The sequence below is a fragment of the Chiloscyllium plagiosum genome, chromosome 20, assembly GCF_004010195.1.
Source record: "Chiloscyllium plagiosum isolate BGI_BamShark_2017 chromosome 20, ASM401019v2, whole genome shotgun sequence".
NCBI lineage: Eukaryota > Metazoa > Chordata > Chondrichthyes > Orectolobiformes > Hemiscylliidae > Chiloscyllium > Chiloscyllium plagiosum.
The window spans coordinates 58,734,911-58,746,036 of NC_057729.1; the positions used below are offsets into that span (position 1 = coordinate 58,734,911).

The window sequence follows — 11,126 nt, forward strand, 5'->3', positions numbered from 1 at the left end:
CTGTATTATGTCACGCAGTTTGCTTGCTGCTCCTTAATGACGTGCTGTGTCTGGTGCAGGACATGCACAGCAGTTTCTTTGACGCTGCAGACATTACTCCAGAGGTTCTGTCCATTCATGCTCCACCGTTCACCGGGCCTCAAACAAATGTTCACACCGACTCGCAGAGCTCATCGCACAAGCAGGAGGAGATCATGGGACCAACGTTCACCTCAGCCCAACTCTTTGGAAATATGGAAACTTTTAAGGACCACCTCAATGTTCCGAGGGGAATCGAGCTGTGTGGCCTGCCAGAGCTGTGCTTCCCAGGTGAGAGACTTAGATAGCTGTGTCCCAGACTCAGGGGAATGACTTAACGGGTAGCATATCGATTGACCCTTTGTTTTCTCAAGGCTAACACTGTTTTCATTGGCTGATAGGTTGGGGAGCCAGAGCACACTGAAATTCACAGAACAGACAAACAATTATGAAAACCTGCTGGAAATTTCCCAAAGCCTGGATGAGGTCCTGAATGGATCTTCAGAGTGAGGAAAGGCAGCACTGGGGACAGAGAAGGGGAAGTGGGACTCATCAGAAAGGTCAAAGGGAAGCAAATGTAAAAGGGTAGTTTTGCTAAAACTATACAAGGAACTAGCCTGACCACAGTCGGAATACTGTCAATAATTTTGGGTTCCTTATCTAAGGACAGGTGTACTGGCATTGGATGCAGTCTAGAGAAGGTTCACTAGGAGGCACTGTCTTGCAGAGAGGTCAAGTAGATTGAGTCTGAACTCATTGGAATTTAGAAAAATGAGAGGTGACCTTACCGAATCAGTTTGGGGGGGGTTGACAGTGTAGATACAGAAAAGCTGTTTCCCATTGGAAGAGAGTCCCGAACCAGATAGTATAGTCTCAGAGTAAGAGGCTGCACATTTAAGGTAAAGATAAGGAGGAATTTATTCTCTCAGAGTCTACAGAACCTGTGGCATTCTGTATCGCACATTGATGCTTGGTCATTAATGATATTCAAGGCTGAGATAGACAGATTTTCAATCAGGAAGAGAATCAGGGGTTACGGAGAAAAGGCGAACCGAGCCTGGAAATTCTTCCTCATTTCATTCTGTAATGGCCAATCCTCTTATTCTGAAAAGATCAATCTCTGGTTTGAGATTCTCCAACTTCAGCCTCATAGCATCTCCCTTGTCAAATCCTCTCAGAATTTTAAACATTTCACATCTGACCAGCTCCCCCCTCGCATCAATCCAGCCCCATGTCCCACTTATTGTGGCCAGTTCCCGATCAGACAGCTGGAATCCCAAATCTCACCCTGGGGCGTGGGTGTGGTCCTGACGGGATCTTCAGAGCAGTACGAAAGATAGAGCCCACTGTGCCCAACACATTCAGCATTTTTCAAATCGCTTTATTCAATTTGTTCAATTCCTGAGGCATACAAGCTCACAGGGCTATGGGGAAAGAACAAAGGAAGTGACACTGATTAGACTGCCCTTTCAAAGAGCCAGAATAGGCATGATGGCTGATTGGCCTCCAGCGGGTCAAGAGATAGTTCGGGGAAACAAGGTTTCCAAGGAAGGGAGTGGAGAGATTCTCAAATAGGTCTATGGAGTTAGCCCATTGGTCAGCCATGATCTCATTGAATGGTGGAACAGGATTAAGGGCTGAATGGCCTAGTGCTGTTCCAATGGGTAACAGGCAACAGTCAATCCCTAGAGGAACTCTCCCAGCAGACCTAATCCTTTTTGTACATCATGAACCCATTCAGATCTGCTTCAGAAAGGACCACCAGTCAGTGCCCAGTATCCATTATCACTGGACAAGTGAGGTCAGAATCTCAGCAAACTCCGTCCCCCCTCACTACCACCACTCCTCCATGTCCACTATCCTGACACTCACTGTGGTTTCAGAAACCCAATAATTATGGTCTTTCTCTCTTTGTCTAATGATTTATTCCAATATTAAAGATTACAGAAAGATATCCGTTAGCTCAGCCTGGGAAGGAGCATTTAATCTTCTCACAGACTGGACTCAAAGTCATAACACCATAAGAACGAGGAACAGGAGGAGGCCATTCAGCCCCTCGAGCCTGTTCCACCATTTAACATGATCGTGGCTGATCTCATCTCGGCCTATGCTCCACTTTCATGCCCACTCTCCATTACCCTTCAACCTGTTACTAATTAAAGATCTGTCTATCTCCTCCTTAAATTTACTCAATGTCCCAGCATCCTCCACGCTCTGGGGGAGCGAATTCCACACATTCACAACCCTTTGAGAGAAGTAATTCCTCCCCATCTCTGTTTGAAATCTACCATCCCTTATCCTAAAACAATCACCTCTTATTCTTGAATGCCCCACATGGGGAAACATCCTCTCCATCTACTTTGTCAATTCCCTTTGGCATCTTCAATATCTCAAGTTGATCTCCTTTCATTGCTCTAAACTCCAGAGAGTATTGGCCTAAACTGCGCAATATTTCTTCAATAGAAAGACCCCTCTTCTCTGGAATCAATCTATTGAACCTTCTCTGAACTGCCTCCAACACAATTACATTCCTTCTCAAGTGAGGAGACCAAAACTGTCCACAATACTTCAGGTGTGGTCTCACTAGTGTCCTGTGTACTGTAGTTGCAGCAATACCTCCCTACTTTCACACTCTACTCTTTTAGCAATAAATGCCATAATTTATTCTGGCCTTCTCTGGAGCTTTATGCAAGATTTATTTGCCACTCTCCAGCCAAATATTGTCGATCATGATAATTGCAGGATGTCCAGTCTGTAGTCTGAGCAGACTGGGATCATGGGGTGAGCTCTGGGTAGTGCACCTCAGGGAGGACATGTTGACACTGCTGGGGTGGGGTGGGGTGGTCACATCACAGATTCACCAGAACAACACCGGGGCTGAAAGGGTTAATTAATGGGGGTTCTGAAGAAAACTCATTACAGACTCTCAATATTAATTGTTTCTCTCTCCACAGATGCTGCCAGACCTGCTGAGTTTCTCCTGCAATTTTGGTTTCTAGTTCAGATTTACAGCTTCTGCAGGAATTTTACTCCATGTTAATTCATGAGGACGGGCTGCATTGAGTATTGAGAACTGTGAAAGGATTGAATAGGGTGGATGTAGGAAAACTATTCTCTCCATTAAGAGAGACCAGAGGAAATCTTCAAATTACAGCCAGCTATTCAGAGTGATTGTCAGGAAACAGCGAGGATAAGGAATACGGCACTTAGGTACAGGAGGAGGCTATTCAGCCCCTTAAGCCTATACTACCACGTTTCAGACTGACTTCCCCCCCCCCCTCCTCCAATACAGTAGGCTCCCTTGTTTATCAAAAATCTCTCTAATTCAGCCTTGAATAAATCTAAAGATCCAGCTTTCACTTCCTTCTGGGAAATACTCTCATGACCTTTCCATCGAATAGAAATTCTCTTCCTATCTCAAATCTGTTCCATAGCTTTCAGTCTCTTCAACAAGAGGAAACATCCACCCATTATCCACCCATTATCCACCCTCTATCCACCCAGTATCCACCCAATATCGGCCCAGTATCGGCCCAGTATCCACCCACTATCCGCCCAGTATCTGTCCAGTATCTGCCCAGTATCCACCCAGTTTCCACCCAGTATCTGCCCAGTATCCACCCACTATCCACCCAGTATCTGCCCAATATCCACCCAGTTTCCACCCAGTATCTGCCCAATATCCACCCACTATCCGCCCAGTGAACATCCAGTTTCCGCCGAGTATCCACTCAATATCTGTCCAGTATCCGCCCAGAATCCACCCACTATCCTCCCTCTATCCACCCACTATTCAACCAGTATCCATACAGCATCCACCCATTATCCACCAACTATCTGCCCACTACCCACTCAGTATCCACCCACTATCTGCCCAGTATCCACCCATCCATTCAACTCAGCATCTTCAAAAAGATCACCTCTCATTCCTTGAAACTCCAATGGATATAAGCCAAACTCTGACCTCACAGGATACACAAAGGAGTGCAGTGAAAATCTGGAACTGTCTTCCCTCAAGAGTTAGTTAGGAGGGTGGGATTCATTTGATAATTTTTTATTTATATTTATTGGGTACATGCATTTTTAGAAAGTCCTTGACAAGGTGCTGCACAGGAAGCTGCGAAGTATGGTAAGAGCCGATGATATCAGGGGTAAGGTACTGGTATGGAGAGCGGATTGGCTGACTGGCAGAAGGCAGAGAGTGGGAAAAAAAGGGTCTTTTTCAGAATGGCAGCCAGTGACGAGTGGAGTTCCACAGGGGTCAGTGTTGGGACCACAACTATTCACGTTATACATTAACAATCTGGATGAAGGGATGAGCAATATTGTTGCTAAGTTTGTAGATGACAAAAAGATAGTTGGAGGGACAGGTAGTATTGAGGAGGCAGGGAGGCTGCAGAAGGACTTGGACAGGCTGGGGGAGTGGGCAAAGAAGTGGCAGATGGAATACAATGTGGGAAAGTGTGAGATTATACTTTGTGGTAAGAAGAATAGAGAGATAGACTATTTTTTAAATGGGAAAATGCTTTGGAAATTTGAAGCACAGAGGGACTTGGGAATCTGAGTTCAGGATTCTGTTAAGGTTAACATGCAGGTTCAGTTGGCAGTTAGGACAGCAAATGCAATGTTAGCGTTCATTTCAGGAGGGCCAGAATATAAGAGCAGAAATGTACTGTTGAGGCTGTATGAGGTTCTAGTCAGACCGCATTTGGAATATTGTTAGCAATTTTGGGCCCCGTATCTAAGGAAGGATGTGCTGGCCTTGGTGGGTGTCGAGATGAGGTTTACAAGAATGATCCTGGGGATGAATGTCATTTGAGGAGTGGTTGAGGACCCTGGGTCTGTACTCGATGGAGTTTAGAAGGATGAGGGGGGGATCTGACTGAAACTTACAGAATACTGAGAGGCCTGAATAGAGGGGACATGGAGATGTTTTCACCAGTAGGAGAGACTAGGACCCAAGGTCTCAGCCTCAGAGTGAAGGGATGACCCTTTAGAACGGAGATGAGGAGGAATTTCTTCAGCCAGAGGGTGGGGACTCTGTGGAATGCATTGCTGTAGAGGGCTGTGCAAGCCAATGACAAATTGAAGACAGAGAGAGATATGTTCTTGATTAGTAAGGGTTCTAGGGAGAAGGCAGGAGAATGGGGTTGAGAAACCTATCAGACATGATCAAATGATGAAGCAGACTGAATGGACTGAATGGTTTAATTTTGCTCCTACATCCTATATCATGTTGTCTTATCAAGGACTATGTATAAGAATAGAGTTTAGTGACACATCAGCCATGAGCTAGTACAATGGGGAAAGGGTGGAGGGACAGAATAGCCTCCTACTGATTCCCGCGATGTTAGTTATTCCCTTGTTGCATCTTCTATATAAACAGTAACCAGTGAAACAGTCCCTTTCCCTAACCTTCTGACATTTAACAATGTGGATTCACTATAAAATGTCTCAGTTCCTTTCTTCCTGGTGGTGGAAATCGAATAAAGATTTGTGCACCTTGTGTCTTTCACTGTGTCTCACAACATGGGTGCTGGGGGAAAAAAGTAAGCACTACCGCAGTTAGGCGGGAGTGTGGGGGAGAAAAGAAAAGAAAACAAATAACAGGACTGTCAGAGGTTCTGTTCACTCTAAGAAAAAAAAGAAACAGGAGTGACTCTTAAAAAAAATAAAATGTTTCAGTAACAAGAGCAGCAAAAGCACCAGCTTTTTTAGACGTTATCAGCTTTCCCACTCGATCGTCAATATTGTTGCCCTTTGCTCACTACCCTGAGGTCATCTGGGACTATGGACCCTTCCCTTTCCTTTTATTATTACAGAATTATTTCTTTGTCAGGTTAGAGGAAGTCAGAGGCAGAGTTATTTGATTTGTGCTTTTTGTCCTGTTTTTGTTGTTTCTGACTGTCCTGGTGTTTCTGACCATCTCTCTCTCTCTTTCTCTCGGTATATCTCTCACCCTGTACGTGTGTGTATATGTGTGTGTGTGTGTGTCCCTGTCCATCCCTCTTTCTCCTTCACTTTTCCTGAGCTGTCTCTTTTGTGCTGTATGCTTCCTCCCTGGTCTCTCTCTTTTCCCCTCTCTGCCTACATCTCCCCTGTTTGTCTTTGTATATTTATGTCTCCCTTCCCAGCCCTTCCCCTCCCTTCCATTCCTCACGTCTCTCTGTCTCTTGCTCTCTTCTTCACCCTTTCACAGATGGATTTAAGCTTCCAGTGGAAGAACAGGAAGAGTCTTTCCATTTCCTGGTTCTGACGGATATCCTCGGGAACAGACAACAGGGAGTGGTGCTCCACATTAACAGAGAGATAAAGGTGAGCATTTGAAACAATGGGTTTCCTACAAAATGCTGGGGTTGGGACAGAGTTTTAATCCGTGGAATTAAAAAGAGAATTCTAAAAATAGAAAACCTTTTATTTTCTGAGAGGGATGTGTGTCTTTGGAACTCTGCCTCAGAAACAGTGCAGGTGGGGTATTTGATTAGATTTAAGGCAAGGGCAGATCGTTTCTTGTGAGGCAAGGAATCATGGGTTATCGGGGGTAAATGGAAACATTCACAATCACAATCTTACTGAATGGCAGAGCAGGCTTGAGGGGCTGAATGGCCTACACTTCCTAATTATCATGTTCACATGGTACAGTAAATGGCAGGAAATTGACTTGGGTCTAATATGAAGGAATATGGATCCAAGGTGGGCCAATAGAGTCAGTTCAGATCAGTCCAGATGGGGGGGGAGGTGTCAAACTAGGGACAAGTTACAGAATAAAGGGGCATGTATTTAAACCTGCGATAGGGTGGAATTTCTTCCCTCTGAGGGTAGTGAATATCTGGACTTTACTAGCCTCAGAGGGTTGTCGAGGCTAGATTACTGAAAGTATTTAAAGAGGAGGTGGATAAGTTTGTGAACTATCAGGAGTTGATGACTATGAGGAGGGAGCTTACAGAGGAGATGAGGCCTGGGGTAGATGAGGCACAATCTTATACAATGGCAGGGCAGATCTGAGGGGCTGAATGGCCTTTCCTTGTTCCTAGTCCTTATGTTCTAACAGAATGGTGGAACAAGCTGCACATTCCCTCCTCCTGTTCCTTCCTAAATGAGTGACAGGGCTAGAGTTAATGGCAGCATCCCAATTTAGGTTTCCTGCTTGAGATTACAGTACACCTAGAATACTGTGGGCAGTTTTGGTCTCCTTTTCTGAGGAAGGATGCTCTTTCTTTCGAGGGAGTGCAGCGAGGGTTTTCCAGGCTGATTCCAGGGATGGTGGGACTGACGGATGAGGAGAGATTGACTCGTTAGGATTGTTTTCACTGGAATTGAAACGAGTGAGGGGGGGGAATCTCATAGAGACTTATATCATTCTAACAGGACTAGATAGGGTAGATGTAGGGAGGATGTTCCCAGTGGTGGGTGCATGCAGAACCAGGGGTCACAGTCTGAGGATTCAGGGGAGACCTTTAAAATGGAGATGAGGAGACATTTCTTCACCTAAAGACTGGTGAGCCTATGGAATTCATTGCCACAGGAAAGAGTTGATGCCCAAACATTGAATGTATTCAAGACGTGGCTAGATATAGCACTTGGGGTGAATGGAACCAAAGGTTATGGGGAGAAGGCAGGATTAGGTTATTGAGTTGGACAATCAGCCATGATGGTGATGAATGGTGGAGCAGGCTCGAAGGGCGGAATGGCCTCCTCCTGCTCTTATCTTCTGTGTTTCTATATTGTGTTTCGAAGTTTTATTTTGCTATTAATATGTATTAGGGGTGGGCTTGATCTCCACAGAGGTGACCCCCTGGCCTCCCTCCCCATTCGGACAGTTGATGACTCTCTGTCCTCAGGGTTAGCTTTGAGACGGGTCGAGGGTCTGCTGCTGGAAAAGCGCAGCAGGTCAGGCAGCATCCGAGGAGCAGGGGAATCAACGTTTCGGGAATGAGCCCTTCACCAGGAATGATGCTGGGGAGACTGGACTCTGGCCCAGCAGGAGGAAGATTGGCAATGGGGGAGAGGCAGTTGGGGGAAGGGGAGAGGGGAGGGAAATGTTTTGGGAAAGTGAAGTCATCAAGTGTCTTCCACTGCCTGACCTAAGGTTTTGCCTTTGCAGGAATCCGATCTTTATCAATCTCCCACCGAGTGCACGGAACTCACAACAGACTGTTCTGAACCTTTCAAAGTCCTGGTCCCCTTTGGGATCTGCATCATCACCAAGTTTCCGTATTACACAGTGCTGAAGGACTGCCTTTCCTGGTAAGAGATTTACCCAGTGACTGTTCCGCCTACAGGGTCCAGAATGCGTGTGGAGATAGAAACCGACCTTAGTGACCCATCATCAGAAATGGGAAAAACATTAGAGATGTAATAGGGATCAAGCAAGAGACTGGGAGAGGGCCTGGGGACCTCCAGATTGGGATAAAAGGGAAGGTCTGTGCTAAGGGGGAGACAAAACAACTGCAGATGCTGGAATCCAAGGTAGACAAGCAGGAGGCTGGAGGAACACAGCAAGCCAGGCAGCATCAGAAGGGACAGGCAGGAGGCTGGAGGAACACAGCAAGGCAGGCAGCATCAGGAGGGACAGGCAGGAGGCTGGAGGAACACAGCAAGCCAGGCAGCATCAGAAGGGACAGGCAGGAGGCTGGGGATACACAGCAAGGCAGGCAGCATCAGGAGGGACAGGCAGGAGGCTGGAGGAACACAGCAAGCCAGGCAGCATCAGAAGGGACAGGCAGGAGGCTGGGGATACACAGCAAGGCAGGCAGCATCAGGAGGGACAGGCAGGAGGATGGAGGAACACAGCAAGCCAGGCAGCATCAGAAGGGACAGGCAGGAGGCTGGGGATACACAGCAAGGCAGGCAGCATCAGGAGGGACAGGCAGGAGGATGGAGGAACACAGCAGGCCAGGCAGCATCAGGAGGGACAGGCAGGAGGATGGAGGAACACAGCAGGCCAGGCAGCATCAGGAGGGACAGGCAGGAGGCTGGAGGAACACAGCAAGGCAGGCAGCATCAGGAGGAACAGGCAGGAGGCTGGGGGAACGTAGCAAGCCAGACAGAATCAGGAGGGTCAGGCAGGAGACTGGGAGAACACAGCAAGCCAGGCAGCATCAGGAGGGACAGGCAGGAGGCTGGAGGAACGTAGCAAGCCAGGCAGAATCAGGAGGGACAGGCAGGAGACTGGGAGAACACAGCAAGCCAGGCAGCATCAGGAGGAACAGGCAGGAGGCTGGGGGAACGTAGCAAGCCAGGCAGAATCAGGAGGGACAGGCAGGAGACTGGGAGAACACAGCAAGCCAAGGAGACTGGGAGAACACAGCAAGCCAGGCAGCATCAGGAGGGACAGGCAGGAGGCTGGAGGAACGTAGCAAGCCAGGCAGAATCAGGAGGGACAGGCAGGAGACTGGGAGAACACAGCAAGCCAGGCAGCATCAGGAGGGACAGGCAGGAGGCTGGAGGAACACAGCAAGCCAGGCAGCATCAGGAGGGACAAGCAGGAGGCTGGAGGAACGTAGCAAGCCAGGCAGCATCAGGAGGGACAGGCAGGAGGCTGGAGGAACACAGCAAGCCAGGCAGCATCAGGAGATGGAGAAGTCAACGTTTCAGGTACAGCCCATCTGCAGAACAAGAGTTGAAAAAGATTCCACCCCAAGCATTGACTTCTGCACGTCCTGATGCTGCCTGGCTTGATGTGTTCTTCCAGCCTCCTGCCTGTCTTCTGTGCTAAGGAGGAGTCCTGGAGTGATGAAACTACGAAAGAGTTAACTGCACCAGACAGAAGGAAAGAAGCAAAGGTTGGGCTGATTGGAGATTTCAATAAAGGAAGAGGCATTATTAACTCCAGTTATTGAAAGGATTGGATGGATTCGGTGTTGGACTGGGATGGACAAAGTCAAGAATCAGACAACACCAGGTTATAGTCCAAAAGGTTTATTTGATAAAAGCGCTCTGAAAGCTTATGATTTCAGATAAATCTTTTGGACTATAACCTGTTGTCATGTGACTTCTGACCTTCCTTTGAATGATTAGAGCCAGTGCACAGAAATGGCTGCTCAGGATATTGAGCAGCATTGCAAGTCTTTAACTGGAACTAACTGGGGCTGACCCAGGAAGGGATGTGGGATGTGGGATTGGGGATGTGGGGTGTGCAGTGCAAAAGGAGGTGGGATCATGTGCTGAAGAAGTTAATGCATTGTCAATGTACGTACACAAGCTCATGTTTCTGATGAAGCTACTAAAGGACGACACATAAACCAGGAGAGGTCGAGAGGCTGAGGAGAGGGTGGTGGCGATCTGGGAGGAGGAGGAGGGATTCTCAGTAGCTGTCCCACAATAACACGTCCACCTTCTCCCCTCAGTCTTCTGCTCGACCTGCAGTCCTGCGGAGAGAGAGAGTTTGAGATGAAGGTGAAAGAGTTTGCAGCTCAGTTAGCTCTTGTCCCATGCCCACCACCAGGATCCATCCAACTGGTAAGGAATTATACAGAAACATGGCATCATCCAGTGTGTATGTGTGAGGAACTGTGAATTTTATAAAACCCGGGCATTTTGTATTTTATCCATTCATAGACTGACCAGACCAGCATTTATTACCCATTCCTAATAACCCAGAGGATAGTTAGGTGTCTACCACAGGGCCTGGAGTCACAAGTAGTGACAGGATCACTGGACCATCACCTCTTCCTGAATATGGCTCCAATATGGACTGCCCTGCAGTGGGTGGTGGTGAGCTGCCTTCAGGAATGTAAGGGAGTGACGAATGAGGCCATTCCTGAGGGAATGTCAGGGCCAAGATGGAGGTAAGTGTCGGACATTTCATTCCAAAAAGACATTCAGGAAGCAGCAATCTGGATGTTTTGTTGTGACTGAGGGGAGCTGTTTATTTTCAGATGGGTTAACTGAGCTGGACTGATTACTCTTCTCCAGTGACCAGGCAGGACCAGAACTCAGTTCCCCACTTTTATGTATTTTCCTGTCGATGGTGGATAGGGCATTCCCCACTCCACACTCCCTCCAACCTCCACCCTCCACCCTCCACTCCCCACTCCCCAGTCCCCACTCCTCACTCCCTCACCATTCCCCACTCCCCACTCCTCACTCCCTCCCCACTCACCACT

At 47.7% G+C, this 11,126-nt stretch overlaps 1 protein-coding gene across 1 annotated transcript in view; it reads left to right on the forward strand.

The window, feature by feature from the left end:
- LOC122559887 (DENN domain-containing protein 3-like) overlaps nt 1–11,126 on the forward strand; it is a 122,539-nt gene that overhangs the window by 51,168 nt on the left and 60,245 nt on the right. Inside the window, exons 4-7 of the mRNA XM_043709994.1 lie at nt 60–309; nt 6,218–6,333; nt 8,123–8,265; nt 10,368–10,479. Of these exons, the coding sequence (XP_043565929.1) occupies nt 60–309; nt 6,218–6,333; nt 8,123–8,265; nt 10,368–10,479 (621 nt within the window). The remainder of the gene's footprint in view (nt 1–59; nt 310–6,217; nt 6,334–8,122; nt 8,266–10,367; nt 10,480–11,126) is intronic.